General features: G+C 48.3%; 2 protein-coding genes across 5 annotated transcripts in view; one reads left to right on the top strand and one right to left on the bottom strand.

Moving 5' to 3' along the window:
* Positions 1-14,555, bottom strand: part of LIMK2 (LIM domain kinase 2) — a 53,869-nt gene that overhangs the window by 6,088 nt on the left and 33,226 nt on the right. For both annotated transcript variants that reach the window (XM_040619754.1, XM_008710591.2), the window contains 9 exons: positions 8,253-8,388; positions 7,480-7,589; positions 6,699-6,887; positions 5,389-5,494; positions 4,833-5,029; positions 2,948-3,134; positions 2,024-2,110; positions 1,208-1,339; positions 990-1,046 (listed from right to left, as the gene is read on the bottom strand). In XM_040619754.1, the coding sequence (XP_040475688.1) occupies positions 990-1,046; positions 1,208-1,339; positions 2,024-2,110; positions 2,948-3,134; positions 4,833-5,029; positions 5,389-5,494; positions 6,699-6,887; positions 7,480-7,589; positions 8,253-8,388 (1,201 nt within the window). The remainder of the gene's footprint in view (positions 1-989; positions 1,047-1,207; positions 1,340-2,023; positions 2,111-2,947; positions 3,135-4,832; positions 5,030-5,388; positions 5,495-6,698; positions 6,888-7,479; positions 7,590-8,252; positions 8,389-14,555) is intronic.
* PIK3IP1 (phosphoinositide-3-kinase interacting protein 1) overlaps positions 1-14,555 on the top strand; it is a 49,379-nt gene that overhangs the window by 19,526 nt on the left and 15,298 nt on the right. The window lies entirely within an intron of this gene.

Raw genomic sequence — 14,555 nt, 5'->3', positions numbered from 1 at the left:
CAGTCTCTCTACACCCTGCCAACCAGTCTCCCATCTCCACAGCCATACCATAATTCAGAAATGTTTCACTAGCCCCACCCCTGGTCTTCCTGCCTTCAGTTCTCCTAACTCGACCCCCACCTACTGACAGCACCGAACTCATCTACAAAAAAAAACCTGAGCTCTGCTCACAAAACCTTCTTGCTTAAATATCTTTTACACCTGTCTTTTTGGATTCCTAAATACAATCCAGACTCCTTAGTCTGAAACACAGGGATCTTAATGTACCTCCAGACTAACACAGTCTTCATGGACCCCACATGAAGAGCAGTGATTAAAATCTCAGGCTTGGGGGTCAGACTGACTAGCCTAAGCTCCCTGCTCTGTCCCTTTCTAGCATCAGCTTCTCATCTGGAAACTGGGGTTGTCATGAGGAACACATAATACATGTTAGTCCCTCAGCTCAGTGCCTGGCATATAGAAAGCACTCAGCAACTGTCACTGGTATTACTACTATAATTGGTCTCATTCTTTCCCAGGTGAAACAGACTATTTCCTCCTCTCTCCTCCCAGGTCTTTGCTGATATCATCACCTCAACCTTGGGGCCTCTCTGCCAAGAGGAACTTTTATCTAATTCTGACCCATCCTTCAGGCTTAACTAGAACACATTTCCCCTCTTCTCTGATTTCATAGGCAGTGAGGTTCTCTACTTGCTCCAAATTCCCGCAGCAGCTGGACACTACTAGTTTGCCTTACCCATGCCCTGTTTGTCCTTGAAGATTTAGAACTTGTTGAGAGTAGGTTGTAAGCTAAGAAAAGGCAACTGGGGGCAATTTCACAAGCACAGAAAGAAGCTCAATAAATAGCTGCTGACTGACCCAGCCCAAACAAGCTGCTCAGGCTGGGGTCTCTGCCTTCTGGTGCCTGCCTGCAATCCCTGCACCTATCCTGACTCCCCATCCCCACCTCACCACCACTCCCACCGCTGGCAGATGCTGGTAGAACTCACCATTCCAGAGGCGATGCCTTTGGCAAATCTGACCTTCTGCTGCCAGGGAAATGGGTCCTATGGGATAGGGGAATGCCATCAGAGGCTGTGAGGCCCTGTCCTATTTGGGATCCAGGCCCCACAGGTCAACACAGTCTCCCAGTGAACCCTCCCTGCCTGTGCCCAGTCCTGCTCAGCATGACCCTTTGTAGGCAAAGCAGCGAGGGTGGTATGCTCACCACACTGCGCAGAAAGTCCTTCAGTGTGCCCCCCTCAATGTATTCTGTCAGCAGGTTCAGCTTCTTGTCCTTGTACAGCACACCAATGAACTTGAGCACGTTGGGGTGGTCCAGGCTACGCATCACTTTCACCTGGGGGCGGGAGAGGCCAAGGAGGGTAGACGGTTACTTCCCAAGACGTCTTCCTCCCCCCCTCCCTTCACGGAGTTAGTCTGACAAGGGTTATCTGCATCTCCTACCTCCAGTCTTAGGTGATGGGGTAGAACACCTCCACATGGATAGGGATGCCTCACAGGCCTCACCCTTTGGGATCCTGCCTTTCTAGGAATTTTACTAGGGGGAACTGGAATGGGAGGGTCTAAGAGTGAAACAAAGGTCGGGAGGGCAATACCCAGACCGCAGGAGTACCAACCGAAGGAATGGAACAACTTGGGAGGGGTGGTAAAAGCTGTGTAAATGCTTCAGGGGTGGCAGTTCTGTGGGAGGCCCCACTCCAGGCTTCCTTAGCAGGGTGTTCCGGTGGTGAGTGTAACGCCTAGTTGTCCTAAACTGGTCTGCTTTCATGTCCATCACCCCACCAGTAAGCTCCTCTGAACCACATCCCATTTGTTACTGTATCCCTTGCACCCAGATCATGCTGTCTTCAGTAAATGTTCATTGAACAGATAATTATGCATTCCTCTAGAGCTCTTTTCCGCTCAGTTTTTAAGAAAGCAATTCTAAAATAAGTTTCCTCCTGAAACTGTTATTTAGTAAGATATTCCCTCTTTCAACAGTGACACCAAACTCCTAACTCCTACCACCCCATCTTCTTACCTCAGTCAGAAAAGTCTTCTGTGTTTCCTCATCACACCGAATTAACTCCTTCATGACCATCACTTTACCAGTGGCTTTGTGTGTTACCTAGTCACAAAGGAGGGCAACTATTACTGGTGCAGAGTTCTGGGGAACTGTGTGAAAATAACGCAACTGGCTTTCCCATCCCCTGGAAGACACACTGAGCCAGATCAGACTGACAGAGTTCATGTGTAGAAGACACAGCATGAGGCAAGAGGGGCCTCAGAGAGGAGCATACCCTCTTCCTTGGAGAGCCGGGCATGCACAGAGGGGAGGTGAGAATGCAGAAAAGGGAAGTGTAGGAGGCAGGAGGGGACACGGCCAAGCCAAGCAGGGGCTCTGGTCATCTGACACAGGAGTGAGTCCCTTGGGTGAAGAGAAGTCTTGGGACAGGAGGGTCAGTGCCACAGACATGCACCAGGGAGCTGGGTGGGTCAGGGTGAGCTCTCTAGCCCCAATGCCCTGAAAGCTGAGACACACGGCTTACCTGACCCCCCCTCCCAGCTCTCAGCAGAGGAGGAGGAGGAGAGAAAGAGAGAGAGGTTAGTCCCCAAGACTGTTCATCAGGGAGGCAGGAGCCATTCCCCAGTGTGCTCCCTGCAATATCTCCAGCACTGAGGCCTCAGGGCACCTAAGAACACCCGCTGACTGGAGGTGGCAGGGCCATGGGCACAGCTCATCCCAACCTGGGTCTCCAGGTCCACCAAGCTCACTGCGACAGCAACGCTGCCCTTAGGTGGCTTGGGAGGGCAGGAGTGTAGCCCTCACACCATCACCTGCAGCCAGGAAGGGGGCCTGGTGTCCTGCAGGGTGTGGAGTGAGATCATGTGTTGAGAACTCCACAAAAGAAGATGAGAGAGGGGTTGGGGGCAGAGGAGCAGAGCAGCTGCTGCCTGCGCTCACCTTGATGGCCTGCCCAAAGAAGCCCTTCCCCAGGACCTCCCCGTGGATCAGGTCACATGGCCGGAAGATCTGCTGTGAGTTGCTGCTGGAACAGCGGAGGGATTCTGAGCGGCTGATGTCACGGCTAAAGAGCAGGGGCTCCTTTGGGGAGCTGGGCCCAGGGGACTTGGAGATGCTGTTACTGCGCCTGAAGATGAGGAAAGATGAGGGCAGGGCTAGGGTAGTCCTCAGAGACCTGCCGGTAAAACCCTGGAGACAGAAACCTCAAGGCCACCCTACTACCCTCCCATCCCAACATCTGTAGTTCAGGTGCTATGATGAGGGGAGGGACCTCTTACGTCAGACAGATGTGCCCTTTTGGGGCTGCAAACATCGGTAGTTTATTTAAGTATCAAAGCAGGAACCTTGAGCACTCACCTGGAATGACTGACTAGACTCTACTAGCTTACAGTGCTCGATATATGACAACACTGTAAGATGGTAATCCACCACTTCCCATCTGCTTGAGTCAAGGGCTAAATGGGTTAGAATGGTAGCCTACCACCATCCCAAAAATGACCAAATGGGATTCTGGCTATTTTGCTCATCTTTCTACCTGTTTACATTTCCCGAATTTTAAAGTAATAAGCATGTATGATTTTTACAGCAGTAAAGCCAGTGTATTTACATTTTTTAAAAGCAGCCAGTAATAGTAATGGTTGATAACTGTTACTGACTTCCTGAAAAAGGGACAAGAAGGCTGGAGTCCATAGCACTGCAGGTGAACTGCAACCCCGAAAACTCTCCGGCACATCCTACTTCACTTGGGCTACTCAGAAAGGACCGCCCACAGGCTTCTTAGCCCTTGCTCTTTTGCTTTGCCTCCCACCAACCGTGCCCACAGAAGCACACAAGGTGAGCTGCCTTCTCTCCTGCATGATGGCCCTCTAGGTATCTAAGCAGCTCTCTGGCCACCCCCCAACATTCTCAGGCCTTCTCTGTGCTCAGGTGCCCTACCTCTACCAGCTCACTTGTGCCGAGGCCAAGACGGCAGCCAGAAGTTCATGCCCAGCACCCTGTGGGGAAGGCCCTGTTTCCAACAGATGCCAGGCAAGGGCCCTGAGAGATTCAGTCTGCTTGATCAGGAGGGCGGACAGAGAACCGACTCCTGGTGATACTAACACCTCACTTAGCGCTGACCCTTTGCTGGCTCTGTGCTACTTTGCAGCCCTTTCCACACTGAATCCTTACATAATTGGTGAGACAGCCTCCTTTGTCTTATAACCCCACCTCATAGATGCAAGAAACAGAAGCTCAGAGAGATGATGTGATTTGTGAAGGGAGGGAGCTCAGTTTCAAAGGCATGGTATGGGTGTTCTGTCTAGAGAGCCACTGTTCCAGACTCCTGTTCTCTCAGTCTCCTTACTTGGCACCTGTATCCAGGGCGAGTGCTCCCTCCTGTTGGACCTGGATAACTCTGAGGTTTTGACTGTTGGTCCTTCAAATCTCAAACAGCTTGCATTTATCTCTTGCTTTATAGCTTTCAGTGTTCTTATCTATACTTATTAATCTTTTCTGTGCCCCCACTCCAGCCTCTGAGCCCCGTGCTTCCCTTTGCTGGTCCTTTAGGGGCCAGCATTGCTGCCTCCTGTCCAGCTCAGGAGTTCAGTGGACAGGGGCTGATTCTCTGGTTTCTAAGGAAACCTGGCAGACAGCTGGGTCAGATCACGCACAGGCCCTGGCTATGAACTGTGATTCCTATGGGGGAAGCTGGGTCAGCACAATCCTTATGGCCCGTCCCTGGCCGGCGGGTTCCCTTCCTAACTCTGCTGGCCTCCCAAAGCCAGCTCAACCTCATCTGAGGGATAGGCACGGGTCAGCAGGGAATCAGGATAGGAGGAAGCACCTCAGGGAGCGTCTCCTTAGGGTCCCTTCCAGATTCTCCTTGGTGTCCAGGGTGCTGAGGGTATGGGAGTGTCCGGCATTCTGCATGTGGGGAGAAAGTCGTGCATCCAGCCGCAGCTGGTCCAGGCGCTGGGAGACAGGATCATGTTCAATCAAGAGCTGGAGTGTCTGGCTTGTCTGGTTAATCGCATCTTCTACCTGTAGACAAGAGTAGTGTAAGGCTGGCTCCCACAGGCTGTCTGAACCCAGGCCACCCACAGTCAGCCCAGATAATCCAAGCACAGTATGGCCAGTGTTCGACTTGGCTAATGGTGGCCTCCAGCTGCCAGCAGCCCCACAGTGCCCTCTCCCTGGCATCCTGTCAGATATCCCATCTGTCAGGCCATCTCTGCTGTCCTGGGAATATGCCAGGCTGACGCAGGAGGTCACCAGAGGTCACAGGCTCAGTGGCAAGACAAAGAGATAGACTGGGGGTGGAGAAAGGCAAAGGCCATAGCCTGATGTCCCAGAGGGTCTGTTCCATGTCCCACCTCCACACGACTGGACACACATCGTACCTCTTCCACTCGGAGTGTGCGGACGGGGGTTCCATTGATCTCCAGGATCCGATCCCCGGGGTGGATGGCGTTGCGGTTGTTGGGACTGATGTGCATCCGGTTGACCCTGGGCCAGACAAGAGTTGAGGCAGGACGAAGACATCCTAAAAATGTACCTGACCAATTTCGCTTGTGCAGGAAGGCTCATCACGCCCCAGGCTCCTACGGGGCCCCTGAGACCCAGACCACTCATAGGGGAAACAACGTCCTCTACAGGGTGCCCTGTCTCAGTGAAGGGCACCCCCACTCACCCAGTGGCCTAAGCCAGAGACGTGGATGGCATCTTCCCTATCTGGAGTTCTCTCACTGCCCCCCAAACTCCACTGTCTTTGAAAATCCTGCCTTCACTTCATCATCATAGTTACCAACACCTCTCCCCTGATCTTTCAACAGTCTCCTAAATGGTCTCTACACTACCAGGCTTGCTCCTCTCCCATCCAATGCCTACGCCAGCAATCCTTCTAGAACGATAACCTGGTTGCATCACCTTGTTGCTTATCCCTCAAAAGACCTGCTGAGTCTTCATAATCCCTACATGACTTAATAGCCCCCTTTCTGGCTACTCCTAACCACCCAATCTACCTCAGACACGACCACAGACTCCCACCTCTGCAGTGAACACAATGCCGTCCCCTCTTCATCTAATGAGATTTTGGTGCAGATCTCACCTCCTGCTGACTTCCCCAACCCTCATAGCTCTCACCTATCCTGCAAGCACCTTGTGCTCAGCACACAGTAAGCGCACAGTCACTATTTTACGGGGTTGGCAGCCACAGGTGCCTCATTAATGGTATTAGACAAACACAGACTCTTTGCCCATCTGGTCTCTGGCCTGGACCTAGGATGAAGTCTTAACTTCTTTCTCTTCCTGCATTCATTTACTCAACCAACAAAACAATAATCAATGAACACGTACCATATGCCAGGCACCGTTCTCGGCCCCGGGCATGCAGTACTGAACAAGACTAAGTTCCGGAAGGAACTCATCAGGAGGAAAGATGATAAATACACATAACCAAGCCAGATAATTTCAAAGAATAAACATAATCTGAAACTTGACACGTGAAAGGTGAGCAGTTCTGGCATTAAGTGTCTGGTGGGAAGCAACCTAGGCAGAGGGAAGAGCACGTGCCAAGGCCCAGGTGGGGTTACAGCATAGTGAGCTCCAGGAGAAAGACATGAGATGTGGGTGAAGGGAGTCTGCACCCCTTGAGGCCCATCTATGGACTCTGTGTAACAACAACTGCTCTAGGGGTTCTCAAAATACTCACTCTTTTACTTGCACAGTGGTGGCGTAGTTGGAACAGGCACTTTCCACGGACACCGAGAAGCCCCGTCTGCCCTCAGTGGTGGCTGGCATGGAGATGTGTGTGACGGAGTAGGGCAGCTGGTCCTGAACAGACTCCGTGGAGAGCCTCTCAAACATGGGTGCCAGCACCACCTCATTATGGCACTTCCCACTGGGAAGATGAACATAAAGGGGGCTAAGATCCTGAAGCCCCACCTGGAAGCCCCCAGCAACCATGGCACTATGTGGCTTCAAGCAATAGTACCCACATTCCCACTACTACCATCCTTGCCATGATTCCAGTCGGCTGCTCAGAATGAGGAGCCCAGAGTCCCTGGGGTAGGCTAGGAGTGCGGGTGTGATGGCCTGGGTTCTCTTCGCTCTGGTTTTGACTCAGTGAGAACCAAGCCCCCTTCCCCTCTTTGGGCTTCAGCCTGACTTCTTTTTCAACTGAGGCAACTGGACTGAGTCAGCTTTAAGGGGCTTTTGCCTTTAATTTTCTGGGATCCTTCTCTGCAAGCACCTTCCCAGCCATTCTCTCCCTCTGGGAGGACTGCAGGGCAGAGTGTCATTATCTTCGAAGTAGGTGAGGACAGATGGCAGAGAGATGTTAATTGTCTTGCTTATAGATCAGAGGTGGTTATGGGCATTGCGATGATAGGAATCCAGTGCTGATACCCTTGTACTGTTTCTGCCCAACTCACACTTACATCTGTTTCTCTCTCTCGGCCACTCTTGTAGGGGGAGGATGGACACCAACTTACCAGTAGAGGGTGGCGTGCTGCACCAGGGCGTATGCATCTCCATCCTCAATGATCACCTTACAGCTCATACAGGCAAAGCACTCTGGGTGGTACTTGAACTCCCCGGCCACCTGTGAGCAGACAGGGAGAAGGGCAGACAGATGACAGACAGAGGAAGTGAGCTGTCACTGCTGGAGGGTAGGGGTAGGTGAGTGACCTCCAATCAAGGATCTACAGGTCCCAGTCACAAGCCACCTCTGTACTCCGTGCCCTAGAGCTTCTGGAGGACGAGTCAGATTGGTGCCTCCCTGTCATTTCTGAGATTACAAAAAACTGTTTTGGTCTCAGCCATGAGAGCAAGCCGCCAGAAGTCACCATCCCCACTAGAAAGGCACAGTTCCTCCAGCACATGGTGGGCAATCTGTGACTAGGCTTAAAGCCCTTTTCTGGAGCAGGTAGGGAAGGTGGAACCTCTCTCTAGCAGCCCCTTCCAGGGCCTCCTTTTCTGATTCTCTGCACACATCCTCCTCAACCTGTAATGCTCTCCTTTGAGGCCTTCATCCCATGTCTCGTGTCTCCTCCCTGCCCACCCACCCACCCACTCCCAACATTGGACTGTTATGTTTTTAAGGGAAGGATCTTACCTGCACTTAACTGGTACTCAAAAAACATCTGTTAAATGATTGAAGAAATAAAAGGGGAGGCCTTGGCTGATGGAAGACTAGAAGGTGAAAGGCCATGAGGAACCAAAGGTGTCGTCAGTGGACTCTGATGACCAAAAGGGACTCACTCACCATGACAGGCCCTGTCATCAGCAGAGAACACCCATGGCAGAACTCCCCAAACTTCCCCCAGTAGTCCTTGTGGCAGTAAAGCTTCCCATCCTTCTCATAGTACCAGTTGGTGAGGGAATCCTGGCATTCTGAACACCTGAAAGGCAGGAGGCAAGAAATTCTTCTGGATCCTTGGAACCAGGCTACACAGGCTGTCTCTGGCTCCCAGGTTTAACAACAAAATGGACAGACCTCTTTTTGATCCAAAGCCAGGATGGGGGAAAGTTACAGTTTACTGCTATCCCCACAAAGGAAGTCGATTCAGAGTGAAGATGATCCCAGAAACCAGTTCTGTATTGCCTGCCTCACCTAGCCAACCAGTGTCTTTTAAACTTTATGGGTCTTGAAGCCCTTAGATAATCTAATAAGGGTCAAGAAGCCTCTGTCAGAAAAAGGCACATACAAGGAAAATGTGCATATTATTTAGGTATGGTGTGTGTGTGTGTGTCAAGGACTGAAACCTAGTCATGGCTCCAGTTAAGAACCTTTGGTCCAGACAGGTATCTTGATGAACCAAAGCAGCTCAATCACCTCTGTTCTTCAAAAACCTACCCATCACCAACACCATTGCTGACTTAACATTCTTGTGAAAAAACTATGTTAAACATTAAGAAACAATCAGGCAAATCCAGAATGTGGGTCATTCTGTAAGACTACTGGTCTTGGCTCTTCTGAAAAGTTAATGTCATGAGGGAAAAAGGTATAGGGATTAAAAAAGCCTAGAGACACAGCAACCAAATGCAACACCTAAACCTAGGATTCGATTCTAGATTGAAAAACAAAACAGCCATGAGTGACATTTTTGAACAACTGAGGCAATTTGAATTTGGGCTATACATTAGATAACACTGTGAAATTACTATCCATTTTCTTAGGTGCAATAATGATACTTTGGTAATATAGAAGACTTTTTAGAAGAAATGTATTAGAATAAGGGTGAAAGTCAAGATATCTACAACCTACTTTTTCATAGTTCAGCAAAAATAAAATACATCGTGTGTGTGTACATACTTAAAGAGAAACTGGCTTAAAGTTAACAAATCTAGGTGAAGGATACATGGATATTCTTTGAACTATTCTTTCAACTCTTCTATATATTTGAAAATTTTCAAAATAAAATAATGGGGGAGGACGACAAAATTCCATTAGCACCGTGTGAGATACACATGTTAGACCCACAGCTCCTTTCTCCTCCAAGTTAACCTGGTTGTAAGGCTCCACCCTTCAGTCAGGTTGGGTGCGTTCTCAGGCCAAGTCTACACAAGATAAACTCATTTCTGAGCTTCCCGGCACCCAGAGCTAAGGGCTTCCGGGCCTGCTGAGCCCATGCCATCTTTCTTTCCAGTGAAGACTCTATTCTTGTTGTCAAGACTTTGTACCACCCACCCTGGCCACATCCTTGTTTCTGAGAGGCAGGATGGAGTGGCTTCTTAGTGTGAATCCTGACTCTGCCAACTCATGTCATCTGGCAGAAGTTACCTTACTTCTTTGACCCAGTTTCCTCATCTGTAAAATGGACTACTGTGAAAACGAAATAACAAGTATCAAACTATACAGATGTTTATATAAAAGGCTAAGTACAGTAGGAACTCAGTAAGTGTTAACTGCTCTTAAAGATGATGATAATGCTAGCTGCTCACATTATTCACCACTTTCTCCACTAGCTGGGTAGCTTTGGACAACTTCTCTCAGTTGCTTTTCCTCCTTCACAAAATGTGAGTAATAGCATCTTACTACAAAGAGCACTGTGAAGATTAAGTGAGCTAAAATATGAGGAAAGCCTTTTGCAAATTGTGAAGAACAAAGCAAGTGTATTATTATAGTAGCCTAGCCTGCTAGGCACTGCAGATATAAAAGATAGACATACACATTTCCCTACTCCACTTTCCAAGAGCTTATATGAGTCGGGGAAGAGAAAGTCTAAACAAAACTTAATTAACAATGAAACATGAGAGGTCACTACTACTTCTGGGCACTGCAAGAGGTAGAGGAGGGAGACAGGAAGGAGCTGAAGCAGCTGTGGAAAGCAACTAAGCTAGGGAGGTCTAGAGAAGCAAGACCCTGAGAATCTCTCTTTATGGAGTGTCCAGTTCCCCCTGGGTGTCCAACACTGATGGCTTCTGCCATTGGTCATTCCCATCCTATAGCATTTCCTCCTCTTCTTTGGATGCTGAACTTCAGGGACTTGAGAGCTGGGTACGGCATGAAGAGTATGGATATGAAGTACCTAGAATGGTGTAATTAGAACCATGAATTATAGGAGGTGGCCAGGAAGACCCTGTTCTGGGCATGCAGTTCAAATTTCTTTCGATGTAAAAGGCATGCTAGATAAGCTCTGAATTGGAAAGAAAGAGGCCTGGTTCAAGTTCTTGGGAGCTACATGCCCTTGGACAAGGTGCTTTCTCTCTCTGCATACAGTTTTCCCATCTATAAAATGAGGTAATTAAAACTATACTCCATATCCCCTTAATTCTGTGCATATTTAGGTCTTTTACTAAATGATCCAAGGTTCAAATCTCAGAATCACCACTTACCACCTAACTGATCTTGGGCTGGCTGCTTTATTTCTCATTTGTGAAATGGCGACATCACCACCTACTTTCAGGGTAGCAGTGAGGGCATTAAATCCAGTTCTGAATGACTGTGAGGAGCCTAACAAAGGGCTAGCACTAGAAGCAGGGGCTTCATTCTTGACACCCAGCTTCTGACTTGAAGCTCCTAGGTATGTCTTTCTCCTTCACTCGATTGTGAGCTCCTTGAGGACAGGAGCAGTGTCCCATTTACTGTTGGTAGATTCAGCACCTAACAAAGGGCCCAGCAGAGTAAGCCCTTCGTAGGTATGTCCAAACTGAAAATGGTGGGAGTGGCACGAACCAGCAGTCCAGATGGGAGCACAAGCGTTCTGTGGCTCACGGTCACCAGGTCCTGCCCTTTTGCTGTCTGCAGTGGAGAAAAGGTGGTGCACATGTATTTGCACCTAACTGCAGGCCCGGGCCCTGTTACACCCTCTCAATGGTATGTGTGCTGCAGGGCACAGGAGTACCAGAACACGTCCTCCTTTCTACTGCCAATATTCTGCTTTTGTTTGTTGCAAGTAGCCCTGGCCAGGCCCAGGAGAGTGGGGAGAGAAACGAGTGCAGACACGCAGGAGAGAGCCACACCAGGCTTCTGGGAAGAACACCTGCCTGGAGAACGACATCACCAATGCACACATCTGTGTCAAGGAATGCCTTTGAAGGGTACGGCCAGCTACACAGTCGAAGTCGGCTGCTGCACATGTCTAAAGAACAGGAAGGTGAACAGCTGATAGGAGGGCTGGCTGTGGGTCCCTAAGCTGTTTTTCACAGAACACAACTGGTTCTCACGTCACTGGAGTGGTAGACTTAGAGTCCTAGTTTAGATATTAAGGAGAGTTACTGTTATCTGTTACTTGAATGCCAACCATATTCTGGGCACTGTATGAGGTGCCTTACTTCCATGATCTCTAATCTTGATCGCATCCTGCAAGGTGACAGGATTATCCCTGTTCTACAGACCAGAGACTGAAAAGCAGAGTCAAGTCACTTCTGCAAAGTTGCCCAACACATACACGATGGAGCTGGAGTTTTAATCTGTGTGTACCTGGCTATGAAGCCATTTCCACTAGACCGCATCACCTGAGTAATGCAGCACATTCACTAAGCTGGGCCTCAGGATTTGCATCTGTGAAAGTAAGGAGGTTGGAGCCCTGAGAGCTCAAGTCCCTTTGAGTGTTAACACATAATAAGGTTTCTCCTTAAATCCAAGTACCGAATGTTAAATGGCACAATGATTCTCCTTCCTTTAGTCCACAGCGTTGTGTTCCCCAGCAGTCTCTGCCTTTTTAAGAATCCAAAACACATTCTGGAAATTTAAGCTTCTACCCCCCAAAATCCCCCCTCAGATTCTCGGGAGGCCATGGCCACAATATGTTTTTCCCAAAGCCAAGGCTTTTTTCCAGCTTTCAATTTTTTAAAGTTTCAAGTGAAAGTTAAAATCTGCACTAGCTGTAGGCTGCCCAAGGGTATCCAGCTTAGAAGCAGTGGAGCGGGTGGTAGAGCCATAAACCGAGGTCTGAGGCATCAGTCACCACCCTCTCCCAAGCAACCGGAGTGAATAGAGCTGAAAGCCTCCAGCCAGGAGAGATCACAGAGAAGTCCACATGCACGGAGGACAACCTCCAAAATTCCTCTCCAAAAGCACTATAGAGTGCCTGGTAGCTGCAAAGTGAAATGAAACTTGGTGGTCACTTCAGTGGGCAGCTCAGATCCAAACTAAGGACTTTCTTTCTTTTCTTGTCTTTCTTCCTTCCTTCCTTTCTTTCTCTTTCTTTCCTTCCTTTTTTTAAAAAAGATTTTTATTTTTTAAAAAAGATTTTATTTACTTATTTAAACAGAGGGATAGAGAGCAAGTATGTGAGCGGGTTGTGGGGTAGGGGGACGGAACAGAGGGAGAAGGAGAGAATCTGAAGCAGATTCCCCGCTGAGCATGGAGCCTGACTCGGGCCTCAAATCCCAGGACCTTGAGATTGCGACATGAGACGAAAAAAGTCTGACACTTAACCCACTGAGCCACCCAGGTGTCCCTAATGATTTTATTTTAAAATAATCTTTCCATTCAATGTGGGGCTTGAACCCACAACTTCAAGATCAAGAGTCACATGTTCCACTGACCAATCCAGCCAGGGACCCCAAACTCAGGACTTTTGAGTCAGCAGGCAACACAGAGTTTAAAAAAAAAAAAAAAAAAAAAAAAATAATCAGGTTGAGATTTTTACAAATAATTGTCTCAAGACCTGGGTCCACATTCCTTCTTTGCCATTTACTATCTGTGTCACCTCAAGACAGTTACTTCAGGACTATGGGCCTTAGTTTCCTCATTTGTGTGTTGGTGATGATAAAACCTTAAGAGTTTATGAAAATTATATACAAATGCCTAGAATGATCCCAGGCTCACATGAGATGCCTAGTGAATGTTCATTTCCTTCCCTTCCATCTTTAATTTGAGAACACCAAGGGCAAAAGCAGGTAGACTCCCTTCCCTCCATGCCTAAGAAATATGGGTCTGTATCTTGGCCCAGAACCAAACAGACTTCTATGAGTAGAGAAGGTCCTAAAATGAATTACTTATCGAATCAATTAGAAACCAACTGATTATTATCAATTCCTATCAATTGGGAAATAGTAGTTACTGTGCACCTAGGATGCGCAAGACCAAACAGGCAAGGTGCTGTGCTGGGAGAAACCAAGTGAGACAAGACATCGGTCCAGCCCTCACTCACATGCACATTCTTCAGACCAAATGTTACAGGTTAAGTTTTCAACCTTACGTGGTTGCAGTAGTCACTATTACAGTGGATTTACAAAGGTTAAAGAAAAAACCCTCCCATGTCCTGGTAAAGGTCTCGTTGGCTGCTCATCCTTAGCCTCCTGAATGAGCAGACAGCTGGGGAGAAGCTGCTTCCAGCCCCTTGCCTCTGAGCTCTGACTGGGCTAAAAAGGGAAAATGGGCAGGTCTCTCTGCCACAGCCTGACGGTACTGTGACCAGGGATGCCAACTCTCCCCCAGGCACAGAAGTACAGATATAACAGTGGCCTAGAGACACTGTCCCATCAGAACCCAGTCTCCTACCACTGAGAATCCCTTTATTACTCCTCTTTCTGCAGACCCTGTAGATTGAAACAGGCTGTCGATGGAGCTGTAATTATTACGGGCTATGTTGTTATCCTGTTTTAAAAAAATTAACCAAACACATAATAAGCCTCTCAACAGCAAGAAATACATGTTACCAGAGTGTGTTGACTCAGTTCAACCAAAAGCCAGGAAGCCTGTAGATTCAAGTAATGTGTGCAGTCATACTGAAGTTAAGGTAAAGCCTTCATGATTAGGAAAAAATGGAAAAGAGCTTGTGTATCTCTGAGGAGCCACATGAGTTTCGGAGTTATAGGAATCACTCATCTGATCTGAGTCCTTCACTTTTCAGATAGAGTCCTAGAGGACCTAGGGTAGCTGCCAATGTTACTGCTAAGCTGGCCAGAGTTAAGAATAACTTTTCCCTTTAAACATGGGTTGCTTTAGAATACAAAGATGCACTTTTTTCTTCAAGAGACAATGTGTGAATCAAACCCATTAAGTCAATGTTGGACATTAAGGGAAATTCTATTTAAAAAAATCTTTTAAAGATGTTAGACAAAAGTCACTCCCTAATTTACCTCTTCTGTAAATTTCAATTTGAAGTGTTTTCTT

The sequence above is a fragment of the Ursus maritimus genome, unplaced genomic scaffold (genome assembly GCF_017311325.1).
Source record: "Ursus maritimus isolate PB19 unplaced genomic scaffold, ASM1731132v1 scaffold_33, whole genome shotgun sequence".
NCBI lineage: Eukaryota > Metazoa > Chordata > Mammalia > Carnivora > Ursidae > Ursus > Ursus maritimus.
Note: the sequence above shows the minus strand (reverse complement) of the source record. Positions and strands in the feature narration are given on the sequence as shown.